The following is an 18860-nucleotide window of genomic DNA, read 5'->3' as shown; positions in this document are numbered from 1 at the left end:
TTTTACATCTTCATGACGTCTATGCTTAGGACTGTCCCATCTTCCACAATAACAACAGCTCCTTCTCCCCCCCCCCCCCCCCCCCCCCGTCTAAAGTAAATGTCATGTTAAAGTGTGTGAACGCTTTCTAAATGTTTGTGTAGCATGCATCTGAAACGGACATGGCTACCAGCGTGCTATTTACTTAGTTGGTTATCGCAAACCCCCTGTAAACCACATCTAGGCCGACTTGCACACCAGCCCTTGTTGTTGATCCGTGCAGTGGATTCGAAACATGCTAGTCTCGTCTCCCTGTATCACGAAAGCGGCACGTTAACGCCCTAAGCCATCCGGGTGGGTCAGCCATGTTCATAGCATATCTCTTGGACTATTTGCACCAACGGGTGAAACGGTAGCAACATCTCTGGTGTTTGGTAGCTCTGCGGGATGCGATCATGAACAAGCAGCTCCAGCTGCATATGTCGTACCTGAAGGAACCGTTGTTGACTCTTTTCCCCGCCAAAATGCAGTCAGCGTGTCTCAGCGCGATGTTTCCTAGGGGTGATTACATTATCTAGTGTGCTTGTTTCTCGAAACAATCACCGTTTCAATATTATAGATAGTTTATTCATTCGATGGGGACGAAATCGTATAGATTAAGAAAATTGGCATTTTAGTTCATTAACAATTAATATTGATTTCATTTCGTCATTATAAATCATGATAAATCTGAATTCGTAATAACTCTAAGCTACATTACTTCTCTAAGATTAATTTAATTTAGGTTATAGGTTCTGTTTTCCGAAAGCTTTCGGGTGGCACTTCTCAAAACACTAGAAACACAAGGATCTACTGCACCAAATGCAAACACAAGACTGTCACGATTTCCACTGGCAGTTCTTTCATACAAAACGAATAAAATTATTCATAACACTGAAATGTTGGAGAAAAGACCTTTTAAATGTTTAATACCAAAGCTGCTATTTATTTATTGGCTCACTAGTTTCGGGCTTTTCCCATTCTCACAAGCCATCTCTTACACAGAACATTTGTTAATACAGTAAGTACGTTCAATATCTTAAGAAAATTCACGACTACGTATATAGTCAGTCATAATAGCTCTTGTTATCCGTGGAACCACAAAAAGGCATACTTCACATTAGCGATAAATCGCATAACCATAGCGCTGTAATCAGCATATGAAAGGTGTTCCACCCTTCATTAATCACAAAATAGACGACCACGAACGATTCACAGAAACCTCCAATAGCACCTTAATCAGGATATGAATTGCACTCCACCCTATTTTAATCGCCCACCAAATTCGAGACTACAAACTATACACTGAAAATTGTAACAGCATAACAATATTATCGTATGTGGATTCCATTGAAATACGGATGCCACAATATGTTTAGTCTGAAATATTGCTGAAAAGGAAATGAAAATTTATTGTACAACAATGATGTGACGGAACACTGTGTATCAAACTGAACATAGTCAGCGATATTAATACAAACGCGGAGTAAACTGAATATATCAGATATTATATAAGACCTTGTAATAAAATTACTTGCATAAACATCAGTCAAAATTCACGACAACATCTACGATATCTAAGCCAGTGTGATACACGGTGTAATCCAAGAAGAACAGATCCATTGTACTCATATATAAAATATCGTTGTCGTGTGGATCACACCATGCTGGATAATGAAGGTACCACAACTCAGAGAAATATATATTGTGAACATAATACAGTAAGGTGTAACTTCAACTGCGACGTCTTTTAGCGCAGATGAGAAATACATTTAAGTGTGATGACATAAACAGAACCGTCCACACCAAACATATCCTAAATACGGGTATATAAGTAATTACTAAACAAAGCATTTTGTCACTGATATCTTCATTATCTACATTCTACACATCCACTCGTAATAAATTTTGTTGCTGACTGGTTGCTAACTGGTGACTTGTAAAAACGGGCAAAGCTCGAAACCAGTCAGCCAGTAAATAATTAGCAGCTTTGGTGTTAAACGTTTAAAAATGTATTTTCTTCATAGTTTGAGAGCGCCAAGACGCGACGTACTGTTTATGTAACATGGTATTAAAATGGCTATTATTATTCGGATGGACAAAAGAAAGGAGGAAGGTTTAATTTCCCATAGGCGACGATATCATTAGAGACGGAGCACATTCGGAGGAACCGTCTCGATATTTGCCCTAAACTTAGAGAAATTAAGGAAAACCTAAGTTTGGACGTCGGACGGAGAATGGGGTGCCTTTTCATTACTTTAGCCAACTCGCTCGTACTCGTTCGACTTCGATGGGAAAAAATTTAAAATGCATTCTTTCGCCTCAATATTTTGCCTCTGTTTCTGAAATATGAGCAGACAGAAGTGCTGTTGAGATCTTTTGGACTGGACACATCGAAATAATAGCTTCATCAAAAGGTGAATAAAAAAATTGATTAGGTTGACGGGAATGAGATAGGAATCAAGACACAGCTGTCAGGTACTTCGAGGGACCTTCGAGATCAAAAATAAAATTTAAAAAATACAGGATGGATGGCAATAGACTGACAAAAAAGATATTAAAGGATCTCTGCAAAAAAACTACCAAGTTGTAATAAAGGAGTTAAATAATATTTATTGTATGTCTGCTTGTGGATTGGGTTGGGTTGGGTTGTTTTTGGGGAAGAGACCAAACAGCCAGGTCATCGGTCTCATCGGATTAGCGAAGGATGGGGAAGGAAGTCGGCCGTGCCCATTGAAAAGAACCATCCCAGCATTTGCGTGGAGCGATTTAGGGAAATCACGGAAAACCTAAATCAGGATGGCCGGACGCGGGATTGAACCGTCGTCCTCCCGAAAGCGAGCTTGTGGATTATGGACACTCAACGGCGATATTTTCAGCGCCCTTACGAAAAGCGGTAGAAATATATCTCGTTAAAAGAGTAAATCTTACATAATTCCTCTCCCCCCAACCTCAATCAGGGCCAGCAGCACAATCACACTATCTCCCCACTATCTCACATCCTTTAAGATAGCGCAAATACGGACAGCTGCTCTGAAACTGTCCGTTAAAACACACGTAATACAAAAGAAACGCAAAAATAATTACACAGGAATATGTGGCTGGCTGATCACTTAGATAAAAACATGGACGAGTCAGCCACCATGACAAGATTCTCCCTAAAATTTTAAGGAATAAGTCGGGCAATGCACACAAAGTTGAAAGTCGTACCGTATTCGCGTCATTGTTAGTTAAACTGATGGGCAAATCAGTCGGTAAAGTAGCTGCTGCCCCCTTGTCCGAATATAAAACACCGTCTGTGGCGCACTGTGATCTGCGCCGCACAAGCACCACACACTGGGGGGTCTCCTCGCCGGAGCAAGGAGCAGTGCGTCAAAGGGCTGAGATGGTTCAAATGGCTCTGAGCACTATGGGACTCAACTGCTGAGGTCATTAGTCCCCAAAGGGCTGAGTCCCATGCGTAGACGAGTGAGAAGGACGTCAACCCGTCTGGTGCCCGGATGGAGGTACGCCATGGACGAGCTCTCGACTTTACTAGGCACTTCTTACAAACTGTCACTTTCAGCAAAAACATTCAGAAACACACAATATGAGAGCAGAAGGAGCAGAAGAAAGTTATATTTTCCGAAGTAAATTGTTAAAGTTAGAATGATAACAAAGAACACTTGTGAAGTAGTATGAAGAACGGAAAAAGGGACACGATGAAAAGATCATAGAGTATTGGGGAAAAAGAAAGAGCGAGTGAGAGGAAATCGAATCTGCCACCTGGTCCCAAGATGGCCTAAATGGAAGAGATAAAAGAAAGTTCTCTAAGGCATGAGATAAAAGAATTTATTCAGGTAGGGAAGGGAGACGAAAATTTAATAGCCATGGGTGACTGGAATTCAAGAGCAGGAAAAGGGAGAGAAGGAAACGTAATGGGTGAATATGGATTGGGGGAGAGAAATGAAAGAGGAAGCCGTCTGGTAGAATTTTGCACAGAGCATAACTTAATTATAGCTAACACTTGGTTCTAGAAACATAAAAGAAGGTTGTATACATGGAAGAATCCTGGAGATACTAGAAGGTATCAGATAGATTATATAATGGTAAGACAGAGATTTAGGAAACAGGTTTTAAATTGTAAGACATTTCCAGGGGCAGATGTGGACTCTGACCACAATCTATTGGTTATGAACTGTAGATTAAAACTGAAGAAACTGCAAGAAGGTGGGAATTTAAGGAGATGGGACCTGGATAAACTGACTAAACCAGAGGTTGTACAGAGTTTCAGGGAGAGCATAAGGGAACAATTGACAGGAATGGAGGAAAGAAATACAGTAGAAGAAGAATGGGTAGCTCTGAGGGATGAAGTAGTGAAGGCAGCAGAGGATCAAGTAGGTAAAAAGACGAGGGCTAGTACAAATCCTTGGGTAACAGAAGAAATATTGAATTTAATTGATTAAAGGAGAAAATGTAAAAACGCAGTAAATGAAGCAGGCAAAAAGGAATAAAAACGTCTCAAAAATGATATCGATAGGAAGTGCAAAATGGCTAAGCGGGGATGGTTAGAGGACAAATGTAAGGATGTAGAGACTTATCTCACTAGGGGTAAGATAGATACTGCCTACAGGAAAATTAAAGAGACCTTTGGAAAAAAAGAGAGCCACTTGTATGAATATCAAGAGCTCAGATGGAAACCCAGTTGTAAGCAAAGAAGGGAAAGCAGAAAGGTGGAAGGAGTATATAGAGGGTCTATACAAGAGCGATGTACTTGAGCACAATATTATGGAAATGGAAGAGGATGTAGATGAAGATGAAATGGGAGATACGATACTGCGTGAAGAGTTTGACAGAGCACTGAAAGACCTAAGTCGAAACAAGGGCCCGGGAGTAGACAACATTCCATTGGAACTACTGACGGCCTTGGGAGAGCCAGTCCTGACAAAACTCTACCATCTGGTGAGCAAGATGTATGAGACAGGTGAAATACCCTCAGACTTCAAGAAGAATATAATAATTCCAATCCCAAAGATGCAGGTATTGACAGATGTGAAAATTATCGAACTATCAGTTTAATAAGTCACAGCTTCAAAGTACTAACGCGAATTCTTTACAGACGAATGGAAAAACTGGTAGAAGCCGACCTCGGCGAAGATCAGTATGGATTCCGCAGAAATGTTGGAACACTTGAGGCAATACTGACCCTACGACTTATCTTAGAAAATACACTCCTGGAAATTGAAATAAGAACACCGTGAATTCATTGTCCCAGGAAGGGGAAACTTTATTGACACATTCCTGGGGTCAGATACATCACATGATCACACTGACAGAACCACAGGCACATAGACACAGGCAACAGAGCATGCACAATGTCGGCACTAGTACAGTGTATATCCACCTTTCGCAGCAATGCAGGCTGCTATTCTCCCATGGAGACGATCGTAGAGATGCTGGATGTAGTCCTGTGGAACGGCTTGCCATGCCATTTCCACCTGGCACCTCAGTTGGACCAGCGTTCGTGCTGGACGTGCAGACCGCGTGAGACGACGCTTCATCCAGTCCCAAACATGCTCAATTGCTCAATGGGGGACAGATCCGGAGATCTTGCTGGCCAGGGTAGTTGACGTACACCTTCTAGAGCACGTTGGGTGGCACAGGATACATGCGGACGTGCATTGTCCTGTTGGAACAGCAAGTTCCCTTGCCGGTCTAGGAATGGTAGAACGATGGGTTCGATGACAGTTTGGATGTACCGTGCACTATTCAGTGTCCCCTCGACGATCACCAGTGGTGTACGGCCAGTGTAGGAGATCGCTCCCCACACCATGATGCCGGGTGTTGGCCCTGTGTGCCTCGGTCGTATGCAGTCCTGATTGTGGCGCTCACCTGCACAGCGCCAAACACGCATACGACCATCATTGGCACCAAGGCAGAAGCGACTCTCATCGCTGAAGACGACACGTCTCCATTCGTCCCTCCATTCACGCCTGTCGCGACACCACTGGAGGCGGGCTGCACGATGTTGGGGCGTGAGCGGAAGACGGCCTAACGGTGTGCAGGACCGTAGCCCAGCTTCATGGAGACGGTTGCGAATGGTCCTCGCCGATACCCCAGGAGCAACAGTGTCCCTAATTTGCTGGGAAGTGGCGGTGCGGTCCCCTACGGCACTGCGTAGGATCCTACGGTCTTGGCGTGCATCCGTGCGTCGCTGCGGTCCGGTCCCAGGTCGACGGGCACGTGCACCTTCCGCCGACCACTGGCGACAACATCGGTGTACTATGGAGACCTCACGCCCCACGTGTTGAGCAATTCGGCGGTACGTCCACCCGGCCTCCCGCATGCCCACTATACGCCCTCGCTCAAAGTCCGTCACCTGCACATACGGTTCACGTCCACGATGTCGCGGCATGCTACCAGTGTTAAAGACTGCGATGGAGCTCCGTATGCCACGGCAAACCGGCTGACACTGACGGCGGCGGTGCACAAATGCTGCGCAGCTAGCGCCATTCGACGGCCAACACCGCGGTTCCTGGTGTGTCCGCTGTGCCGTGCGTGTGATCATTGCTTGTACAGCCCTCTCGCAGTGTCCGGAGCAAGTATGGCGGGTCTGACACACCGGTGTCAATGTGTTCTTTTTTCCATTTCCAGGAGTGTAGATTAAGGAAAGGCAAACCCACTTTTCTAGCATTTCTAGATTTAGAGAAAGCTTTTGACAATGCTGACTGGACTACTCTCTTTCAAATTCTAAAGGCGTTGTTCAATCTGTATATTGAGCAAGCAGTAAAGGAAACAAAAGAAAAATTCAGAGTAGGTATTAAAGTCCATGGAGAAGAAATAAAAACGTTGAGGTTTGCCGATGACATTGTAATTCTGCCAGAGACAGCATAGGACTTGGAAGAGCAGTTGAACGGAATGGACAGTGTCTTGAAAGGAGGGTATAAGATGAACATCAACAAAAGCAAAACGAGGATAATGGAATGTAGTCGAATTAAGTCGGGTGATGCTGAGGGAATTAGATTAGGAAATGAGACACTTAAAGTAGTAAAGGAGTTTTGCTATTTGGGGCCGGCCGCGGTGGTCTCGCGGTTCTAGGCGCTCAGTCCGGAACCGCGCGACTGCTACGGTCGCAGGTTCGAATCCTGCCTCGGGCATGGATGTGTGTGCTGTCCTTAGGTTAGTTAGGTTTAAGTAGTTCTAAGTTCTAGGGGACTGATGACCACAGATGTTAAGTCCCATAGTGCTGAGAGCCATTTGAACCATTTTTTTGCTATTTGGGGAGCAAAATAACTGATGATGGTCGAAGTAGAGAGGATATAAAATGTAGACTGGCAATGGCAAGGAAAGCGTTTCTGAAGAAGAGAAATTTGTTAACATCGAGTATAGATTTAAGTGTCAGGAAGTCGTTTCTGAAAGTCTTTGTATGGAGTGTAGTCATGTATGGAAGTGAAACATGGACGATAAATATTTTGGACAAGAAGAGAATAGACGCTTTCGAAATGTGGTGCTACAGAAAATGCTGAAGATTAGGTGGGTAGATCACATAACTAATGAGGAGGTATTGAATAGAATTGGGGAGGAGAGGAGTTTGTGGCACAACTTGACTAGAAGAAGGGACCGGTTGGTAGGACATGTTCTGCGGCATCAAGGGATCACAAATTTAGTGTTGGAGGGCTGCGTGGAGGGTAAAAATCGTGGAGGGAGACCAAGAGATGAATACACTAAGCAGATTCAGAAGGATGTAGGTTGCAGTAGGTACTGGGAGATGAAGAAGCTTGCACAGGATAGAGTAGCATGGAGAGCGGCATCAAACCAGTCTCAGGACTGAAGACAACAACAACAACACCAACAAGGCACTTCAAAGTTGACACTTACACCGTCGTGAAAACAGACACGGGATGCCTCCTAGTATCGTGTTGGACCTCCTTTTGCCCAGTGTAGTACAGCAACTTGACATGACATCGCTGCAAAAATATTGAGCCATGCTGCGTCTGTAGCCGTCCAGAATGTTCTTCAAGCTAACCGCGAACAACTGTGCCGCGGTGACATGGCACACTGCCCTGAAGTCCACGAATGGCTACGAATGGTCTGCAGGTAGCCGAACATAGCCATTTTCAGTCAAAGACCGGTTCAGTTGTACAGAAGACCCACCCCAATCCACGTAAACATAGCCCACACCACTATGGCGCCACCAACTGAAATCTGGACTCATCTGAGAAGGCCACGGTTTTCCAGCCGTCTAAGATCCATGCGAAACGGTCACGAACCCAGGAGAAATGCTGCAGGCGATGTCTAGCTCTTAGCAAAGGCACTCGCGTCGGTCGTCTGCTGCCACAGCCAATTAACGCCAAATTTCGCCGCACTGTCCTAACGGACACGTCCCAAAAACGGTTCAAATGACTCTGAGCACTATGGGACTTAACAGCGGAGGTCATCAGTCCCCTTGAACGTAGAACTACTTAACCCTAACTAACCTAAGGACATCACACACATCCATGCCCGAGGCAGGATTCGAACCTACGACCGTAGCGGTCACGCGGTTCCAGACTGAAGCGCCTACAACCGCCCGGCTACCCAAAAGAGCCTGTATAGGGAGAGAGTGGCCAACCGGACGATACGGCGTCCATTTTTCTGCCAAACTGCGGGCGGGACTTTTGTATGGCCAGTAGTGGAGCACACACTCACCGAATCAAAAGCACAAGACAATATGGCGAAATCATTCGTTAAATGCCTTTCTTTACAGCTATAATATACTCATAGTAGCCTAATACGTACAGCACAGGAAAATTTGATACAGTCGCTGTAAAAAGTATACGTTACTTGCATATATCTCCTTTAAAGTTCGTTTACTAGACATATTGCAATGAAAGTAACGTAAATAAAAAAATATAGTGTACAGCATTTGTTTTGTATCGAAAGTGCATAACGCTAAAGATTTAACGTACCTGTATTACGTCAGATGAATGAAAGTCGTAAGCAGTTGTTTACTTGTGACATGCAAAAAGTGTGAGACGTATTAGTACTTCTTGTCACGTCTTCAATCTTTTTGCATGTCACAAGCAAACAACTGCTTACAACTTTCTTTCATATATATTTTCTTCATTGCGTGGAAATGCTAACATGCGAAATCCACCTTCGCCTCTATTGGAACAACCCAATGCAGCACAACCTGGCATCGTTTACGAACGTCTGCAGAACCAATTACAGATGTCAAAGACAATACTGTACAATTACGAACGTGTTTACTTCAAACACGTAGGCCTACCGACTTCATCAAAAAACGCTTTATTACGTCAACTCGAATTTAAGATCGCAAACGCTAATTACGTGCTAAAAACGATATACAACTAAATCGATCATGCATGCACAACGCATAACAAGTCTCTCAATAATTCAAATACCTTTTAATCGTTTCCAAAAGTCCTCTGAACTTCAATTCAACTCAAAAGCACGGCGAACATAGGAAGCGCGAGAGACGTTTGGCAGAAAAATGGCGCCAAAGCTAATCAACCAATCACTGGCAACTTCACCTATGGCCACTCTCTCTGTATATAGGCTCTCTAGGCTACGTCCCAGATTAATTTCTGCGGTCATTTCACGCAGTGTCAGCAGAGATAACAACTCTACGCCAACGCCGCTCCTCTCGGTCCCTAAGTGAAGGGCGACGGCCACTGCGTTGTTCGCGGTGAGAGTTAATGCCTGAAATGTGGTATTCTCGGCGCACTCTTGACACTGTGGATCTCGGAATATTGAATTCTCTAACGATTTCCGAAACTGAATGTCCCATGCGTGTAGCTCCGACTACAATTCCGCGTGCAACGCTTGTTAATTTACAGGGTGTTTCAAAAATGACCGGTATATTTGAAACGGCAATAAAAACTAAACGAGCAGCGATAGAAATACACCGTTTGTTGCAATATGCTTGGGACAACAGTACATTTTCAGGCGGACAAACTTTCGAAATTACAGTAGTTACAATTTTCAACAACAGATGGCGCTGCAAGTGATGTGAAAGATATAGAAGACAACGCAGTCTGTGGGTGCGCCATTCTGTACGTCGTCTTTCTGCTGTGAGCGTGTGCTGTTCACAACGTGCAAGTGTGCTGTGGACAACATGGTTTATTCCTTAGAACAGAGGATTTTTCTGATGTTGGGATTCCACCGCCTAGAACACAGTGTTGTTGCAACAAGACGAAGTTTTCAACGGAGGTTTAATGTAACCAAAGGACCGAAAAGCGATACAATAAAGGATCTGTTTGCAAAATTTCAACGGACTGGGAACGTGACGGATGAACGTGCTGGAAAGGTAGGGCGACCGCATACGGCAACCACAGAGGGCAACGCGCAGCTAGTGCAGCAGGTGATCCGACAGCGGCCTCGGGTTTCCGTTCGCCGTGTTGCAGCTGCGGTCCAAATGACGCCAACGTCCACGTATCGTCTCATGCGCCAGAGTTTACACCTCTATCCGTACAAAATTAAAACGCGGCAACCCCTCAGCTCCGCTACCATTGCTGCACGAGAGACATTCGCTAACGATATAGTGCACAGGATTGATGACGGCGATATGCATGTGGGCAGCATTTGGTTTACTGACGAAGCTTATTTTTACCTGAACGGCTTCGTCAATAAACAGAACTGGCCATATGGGGAACCGAAAAGCCCCATGTTGCAGTCCCATCGTCCCTGCATCCTCAAAAAGTACTGGTCTCGGCCGCCATTTCTTCCAAAGGAATCACTGGCCCATTTTTCAGATCCAAAACGATTACTGCATCACGCTATCTGGACATTCTTCGTGAATTTGTGGCGGTACAAACTGCCTTAGACGACACTGCGAACACCTCGTGGTTTATGCAAGATGGTGCCCGGCCACATCGCACGGCCGACGTCTTTAATTTCCTGAATGAATATTTCGATGGTCGTGTGATTGCTTTGGGCTATCCGAAACATACAGGAGGCGGCGTGGACTGGGCTCCCTATTCGCCAGACATGAACCCCTGTGACTTTTCTGTGGGGACACTTGAAAGACCAGGTGTACCGCCAGAATCCAGAAACAATTGAACAGCTGAAGCAGTACATCTCATCTGCATGTGAAGCCATTCCGCCAGACACGTTGTCAAAGGTTTCGGGGAATTTCATTCAGAGACTACGCCATATTATTGCTACGCATGGTGGATATGTGGAAAATATCGTACTATAGAGTTTCCCAGACCGCAGTGCCATCTGTTGTTGACAATTGTAACTACTGTAATTTCGAAAGTTTGTCTGCCTGAAAATGTACTGTTGTCCCAAGCATATTGCAACAAACGGTGTATTTCTATCGCTCCTCGTTTAGTTTTTATTGCCGTTTCAAATATACCGGTCATTTTTGAAACACCATGTACTTGGTGAGCCATAATCACATCGGAAACATTGTCACATGAATCACCTGCGTCAAATGACAACTCCTCCAATGCTCTGCTCTTTTATAGCTTGTGTACGCGATACTACGGCCATTTGTATATGGGCATATCGCTATCCCATAACTTTTGTCACCTCAGTGTGCAACTAGCACAGTGGGAAAAGCAAAACTTGAGACAGAATGGAGCATTACTCATTGCAAGCTTGAGGGCGAAGAGTGAAGTGGGCATTACTGTCGTCAACAAAAGGTACCGTCAGTGAATGGAACAATATTAGTTGCAAAGAAGACACACAGCGCACACCGTTGACATTTGCACTGTTATGGAGGTATTTTCAGGGCAATAGAGGATGAGGAGGAGGAAGATCCAAAGAAGAGCGACGCGTTTCGTCACAGGGTTATTGGTAAGCATGATAGCGTTACGGAGATGTTTAGCAAACTCAAGTGGCAGACTCTGCAAGAGAGGCGCTCTGCATCGCGGTCTAACTTGCTGTCCAGGTTTCGAGAGGGTGCGTTTCTGGATGAGGTATCGAATATATTGCTTCTCCCTACTTATACCTCCCGAGGAGATCACGAGTGTAGGCTTTCAGGCGGTCATTCTTCCCGCGAACCATACGCGAGTGGAACAGGGAAGGGAGGTAATGACAGTGGCACGTAAAGTGCCCACAGCCACACACCGTTGGGTGGCTTGCGGAGTATAGATGTAGATGTAGAAGAGGAGGAGCAGCAGATTAATGTCCCGTCGACAACAAGATCATTAGAGACGGAGTACAAGCTCGGATTATGGAAGGATGGGGAAGGAAACCGGCCGCGCCCTTTCAAAGAAACCACCCCGAAATTTGCCTGAAGCGATTTAGGATAATCACGGGAAACCTAAATCGGGATGACCGGACGCTGGTTTGGACCACCGTCCTCCCGAATCCAAGTCCAGTGTGCTAACCATTGCGCCACCTCGCTGGGTCAGAACAATACAACCACGAATATAAATGGGAATACGGAATGCTGTTACTGTGTACCAAGTCATCACAGATCATAGGTTCCTCGTAACAAAATACTAAGAGAATATTCCTGAACAACCTCCGAAAGTTTTTCGATGGATTTCGAGTTCTCCTTCCATACCCAGAACGAAGAAATACAACACGCGGTTTTCGAAGCTTTAGCGGACCGTGAGGCGAGGTAATTTTTATTTTACGTCTGCAAAACTATGACTCCGTCTTTTTTTATGGAACTGTATAGTTTTTGTGGTACTGAAATGAGCTATCGAAGAGGACTCCAACGACGTAACATGTGTGGAACCCGATCAAACAGTAACAAATTTATAGAGCAGCAAATCATCGTTCCGCCGTCAGGAAACACTGCTGTACTGTGTCAACGTAAGCAAACACGTAACTCAAGTAACATTTATATGCTTATTATTATGATTGTCATATCAGGTGCCCTACTTGTTGACCCTGAACACTGGTACACGCTAAAAATCGATTCCGGATAGGAAACACTGCATGTTGAATTTCATTAGGTCCGTGACAGTCAACATTTCATGTCTACGGCAGTCGTCGATGTTTCCCTGTACACATCTTGTTTTAATCTTCCCCACAGATAAAAGTCTGTTCAGCGTATGAACATTATGTTTCCTCAAACAACTGATCCAACGATCTATAGGTATTGTTTTATGAAGGTCACCAATTGTTATTATTGTGGTCTTCAGTCCAGAGACTGGTTTGATGCCCCTCTCCATGCTACTATATCCTGTGCAAGCCTCTTCATCTCCGAAAAACAGCAACCTACATTCTTCTGAATATGCTTAGTGTATTCATCTCTTGGTCTTTCTCTGCGATTTTTACCCGCCAATTTTCCCTCAAATACTAAACTGGTGATCCTTTGATGCCTCAAAATGTGTCCTACCAATCGATCCCTTCTTCTGGTCAAGTTATGCCAGAAATTCCTCTTCTCCCCAATTCTATTCAGTACCTCCTGACCGACCCACCTAATCTTCAGCATTCTTCTGTGGCACTGCATTTCGAAAGCTTCTATTCTCTTCTTGTCTAAACTATTTATCGTCCATGTTTCACTTCCATACATACTATACTCCATACAAATGCTTTCAGAAAAGACTTCCTGACACTTAAATCTATACTCGATGTTAGCCAATTCCTCTTCTTCAGTAACGCCTTCCTTTTCATAGCCAGTCTACATTGTATATCCTCCGTACTTCGACTATCATCAGTTATTTTGCTTCCCAAATAGCAAAACTAATTTACTACTTTAAGTAATCTCATTTTTGAGACGTTTGCATTCTTTTTTGCCTGCTTCATTTACTGCATTTTTATATTTTCTCCTTTCATCAATTAAATTCAATATCTATTCTGTTATACTCGGATTTCTACTAGCCCTCGTCTTTTTACCTGCTTGATCCTCTGCTGCCTTCACTAGTTCGTCTCTCAAAGCTACCCATACTTCTTGTACTGTATTTCTTTCCCTCATTGTTGTCAATCGTTTCCTAATGCTCTCTCTGAAACTCTCTACAATCTCTGATTCTTTCAGTATATCCAGGTTCAAAAATGGCTCTGAGCACTATGGAACTCAACATCTTAGGTCATAAGTCCCCTAGAACTTAGAACTACTTAAACCTAACTAACCTAAGGACATCACACACACCCATGCCCGAGGCAGGATTCGAACCTGCGACCGTAGCAGTCCCGCGGTTCCGGACTGCAGCGCCTGAACCGCTAGACCACCGCGGCCGGCAGTATATCCAGGTCCCATCTCCTTAAATTTCCACCTTTTTACAGTTTCTTCAGGTTTAATCTACAGTTCATAACCAATAGATTGTGGTCAAAGTCCACATCTGCCACTGGGAATGTCTTGCAATTTAAAACCTGGTTCCTAAATCTCTGTCTTACCATTATATAATCTATCTGAAACCTTCCAGCGTATCCAGGCTTCTTCCATGTATACAGTTTCTTTCATGATTATTAAACCAAGAATTAGCTATGATTGAGTTATGCTCTGTGCAAAATTCTACCAGGCTTCTTCCTCTTTCATTCCTTACCGCCATTCCACATTCATCTGCTACTTTTCCTCCTCTTCCTTTTCCTACCATCGAATTCCAGCCCCCATGACTATTAAATTTTCATTTCCCTTCACTATCTGAATATTATTATTATTATTATTATTATTATTATTATTTTGTTTTTGTTTTTTTTTTTTTGCATTTCTTCTATCTCTTCGTCATCTGCGGAGCTAGTTGGCATAAAAACTTGTACTACAGTGGTAGGTGTGGGCTTCGTGTCTATCTTGACTACAATAATGCGTTCACTGTGCTGTTCGTAGAAGCTTACCCACACCCATATTTTTTTTATTCAGCATTAAACCTACTCCTGCGTTACTCAGATTTGATTTTGTATTTATAGCCTGTATTCACCTAACCAGAAGTCGTATTCCTCCTGCCACCTAACTTCACTAATTCCCACTAGCCCTAGCTTTACCCTATCCATTTCCCTTTTTAAATTTTCTAACCTACCTGCCCGATTACGGGATCTGACATTCCACGCTCCAATCTGTAGAACACCAGTTTTCTTTCTCCTGACAACGACATCCTCCTGAGTAGTCCCCGCCCAGAGATTCGAATGGGGGGTTATTTTACCTCTGGAACATTTTACCCAAGAGGATGCCATCCTCATTTAACAACACGGTAAAAATTACAGCTGTAGTTTCCCCTTGCTTTCAGCCATTCGCAGTACCAGCACAATAAGGCCGTTTTGGTTAATGTTACAAGGCCAGATCAGTCAATCATCCAGACTGCTACCCCTGCAACTACTGAAGAGGCTACTGCCCCTCTTCAGGAACCACACGTTTGTCTGGCCTCTCAACAGATACCCCTCCATTGCGGTTGCACCTAAGGTACGGCTGTCTGTATCGCTGAGGCACGGCACGGTCCATGGTTCATGTTCTACTACAACTTCAAAAGAACAACTTCGAATACTGACCAAAAACTGTGAAAAAAATTATTAGAAAATAAAAATATCAGCACTCGATATTGACATTTTTATATCGATATATCAGTGGTAAAACAATGCTTATGGATATCGACATTTTTTTGGAAAATATACCGATATTTTGTCAACAGCCCTAATCTGGACACTCCTAAATAATGTGGTGTTCACCACCACATGTCACGAGTGTGGCCATGCCAGTACTAATCAGTAGAGAAGCAGTAATAGCAGAGTGTGCCGGTCAGGAAAGATCAGTGACTTAAAATCTGCACTAGTCATTGGATGCCACCTGAGTAATAAAACAATCAGTGACATTTCAATCCTCTAAAGCTGCCCAAGTGGACTGTTGGTGATGTGAATGTGAAGTGGAAGAGAGAAAAAAAGGCCTCAGCTAAATAAAGGCCAGGCGACCTTATGCACTTACGGACAAGGATGGTCGAGCATCACGGATGGTGGTCAAAACAAACAAATCGCTTGAAATCAGCAGAAGGAATCATTTGTGAGTTTCAAAGTTCCACCAGAAGTCCAGCTAGCACAAAGTGCGTACAGGGTTAAAACGAATGGAGTATAGTGATCGAGCAGCTATTCATAAGCCAGACATTCCTGTAGCAAAAATGGAAATGGGCATATGGCTTTGTTGGTCGGGAGGCCCCAGGCTGGGGAAGTTCGGCCGCCGAGGAGAAGTCTTATTTCAGTTGATGCCATATTGAGTGACTTCTATGCAGGTGATGACGATGAAATGATGAGGACAGCACAACACCCAGTCCATGAGCGGAGAAAATCCCTAACCCGGTCGGGAATCGAACCCAGGCCCGCTGCAGAGGAGGCAAGCACGTAGCCACCCAGCTAAGCAGGCGGACATTCCTGTAGCAAAGCTGCATGATGCTTCAGGTGGTGTGAAGAGCGAAGACAGTTGACAGTGTGTGACTGGATACGAGTGATTTGGAGTGATGAATCACCCTGTGGCAATCCGATGGGAGGGACTGAAAATGGCGCATACCTCTAGGACATTACCAGCCATCATGCGTTGAGTCAACAATGAAGTATGGAGGAGCTGATGTTACGATATGGGTTGTTTTTCTTAGTCAAGACGTTGTTCCCTTTTTGCGGTTAAGAAAACGCTTAATGCCGAAGAATATAAACGCATTTTGTAGCATTGCGTTCTGCAGACAGTAGAGCAACAGTCAGAAGATGGCTGATTGTATCAGCATGTCACTGCACTCTGTCATAAAGGAACATTTCTAAGGCCATGGATTGAGGGCAACAACATTCCTGAAATGGAGTCAACTGGCCATAGTTCCGACCTGGATCCAATGGAGCACCTTCTGGATGAGTCAGAACATCCCAGCATCTACTGTCAGTATATTTTTTTGGTTTCGACTCTTAAGGGCTGGCATTCCTCCACAGATATACATACACCTCATTGAATGTGTTCCCAGCAGAGCTCAAGCCGTCATAAAGGCGAAGAGTGGACAAATCCCACAGTAATGTGACTAATACGTGTCCAGATATTTTTGATTGGATAGTGTGTGTTGCAAATATTGATATACAGATACCACTACTGTGTTTTATTTCATTCGCCCCTGTTCATTTACAGTGCTCTTTATGATTCGTTTCACGATTAGACAACCCCCGTTCTCACAAAACATTCATTCATAAACTATGGATACTATGGCTGTACATCTATACAAACCATCTAAACATAAATAATGGGGGACAATAGTGGCCGAATTTTGTGATAAACGGACGTAACAGCTTTATTCTGAGATTTATGAGGCACAGAGAGTGAACGTCAGCATAACATTAAGTTTTATAGAATAGCAAGTTATTTGTGGTAGAAGGACCCTAGCTTTACTGTGTATACGAAACATGTTATCAGATCACTGGAGGAGTGGTACAGTTGCTGAAAGGGTTACATTGCTACTTTCACCGTCCCTGAGTATTGCCCACTATAATCAGTTTCTAGCTGCAAACTATAATGTCTCTAGATCGCATTCTTATATGTCAGGTCGAAGCGCTCACTTTGCTTCGCTGAATTCTGGTGATGTTCTGTTTTCTGGAAGCATGCCGCACGCGCTTGGTCTCTGACGCTATTTTCCCCGCTCTCCGCCTGCTCTTCCAGAGTAAGAAATGGACCTGAGTGGCTACGCGTAGCGCACGGCACGTCTGAAAGAGTGTCACATACCTCCTTATGCAGAGCAGCACAGCAGTGCCGAAACTGTGCCGCAGAATCACACGCATCGCGTCTGCTAGCTGTGGTCTCGGCGTTAGGCCAAACACTGAACTGAACCGGCGCTTTCGTCACAGCCGAGATCCACCGAAGATTGCCGAACGCTATGACGTCTTCAAAACATACACGCAGCGCAGCAGCTGAGCAGCTAAGTGCGATCGCGTGTGTGTAGGAATGACATGTGCATTCTGAGTGCGGGCTGTCCTTGAAATATTTATCTGCAGTATTTAACGCTAAACTGTCAGGGAGGCGCAAGATTGTATTCAAGCGAAATAATGCTCTTGATATCTAGCTTTAAAGGCCTCACTTGCACGAGCAATATCTTATCTTAAATGACAGTAACTGTGTTACACATCAAGGTCACTTTTTTTCGAAAGCCACGACACGGGACCACTAAGTTCGTCATAATGAGAGGTTGTTAGCACTTGTGGGCAAAGAATGCCATAGAGAGGCAAAACCGTTTGCAGTGAATCAAACCGAATAACACAAAGGGGCAGTGATGGACAATGTGTGTTTTGCAGTTACAGCTAGAAACGAAATTACCATTGAATACAGGGCACAAAAGTTTAATATAAATCGTTTCTCAGTAGTTTGAGTGGCGTTTATATAAACACTGTTAACCCCAAAGGGACATTTGTGTGACAGCTCAAAAATGGACGGTAGAATACACAGCCTGCAAAATTCAGTTTAGGATCATTTTCAGTTTGTTTTAATACACAGTTTTCTGCACCAAAGATACCGCATATCCAATACATAAATCTATAACTGTCGGAGAACGACACAGAATTCCGAGAAAAAAGTTATACAAAAAAAATTGCGTTAATTTAAATTGTTCATACCGTGCAGTATACATACATCTCAAGTAGAAAAAATTTTGTGTTACATAGGTAAAAAACGGAGTCTTTGACTCAAAATCAGTTCATTAGTACCTAAACAGCACTGCCCGTGCATAGTAGCGTTCGATTGATTGCACGTTGTGAAATTGATACCTGATGCTCTCCATTGTGCATCTTGATAAAACGGCTTTCCAGTGAATCATTTTATTGTTACGTATTACATGGACGCAAGATGAGTTTCCACCACCATGTGGATTTTAGGATTCAGTATCGCAGAGCACGATAATTTACACTTTCGCCTGGTAACCTGCGTTGGTACTTCTGATCCGAAATTATAATTTCAAACGCACTGTGAATACATATTTCATTTAAACAATTAGCATACTGGTGTACAGTTCATGAGAGAT

At 43.9% G+C, this 18860-nt stretch overlaps 1 protein-coding gene across 1 annotated transcript in view; it reads right to left on the bottom strand.

Annotated features, from left to right (window-relative positions):
- The window catches only part of LOC126091913 (medium-chain acyl-CoA ligase ACSF2, mitochondrial-like), a 229812-nt gene extending 212159 nt beyond the window's left edge, over positions 1–17653 (bottom strand). Inside the window, exon 1 of the mRNA XM_049907229.1 lies at positions 17573–17653. Coding sequence (XP_049763186.1) covers positions 17573–17628 — 56 coding nt within the window. The 5' untranslated portion in view covers positions 17629–17653. The remainder of the gene's footprint in view (positions 1–17572) is intronic.
- Positions 17654–18860: the final 1207 nt, after the last annotated feature.

The sequence above is a fragment of the Schistocerca cancellata genome, chromosome 7 (assembly GCF_023864275.1).
Source record: "Schistocerca cancellata isolate TAMUIC-IGC-003103 chromosome 7, iqSchCanc2.1, whole genome shotgun sequence".
Classification (NCBI taxonomy): Eukaryota; Metazoa; Arthropoda; class Insecta; order Orthoptera; family Acrididae; genus Schistocerca; species Schistocerca cancellata.
Note: the sequence above shows the minus strand (reverse complement) of the source record. Positions and strands in the feature narration are given on the sequence as shown.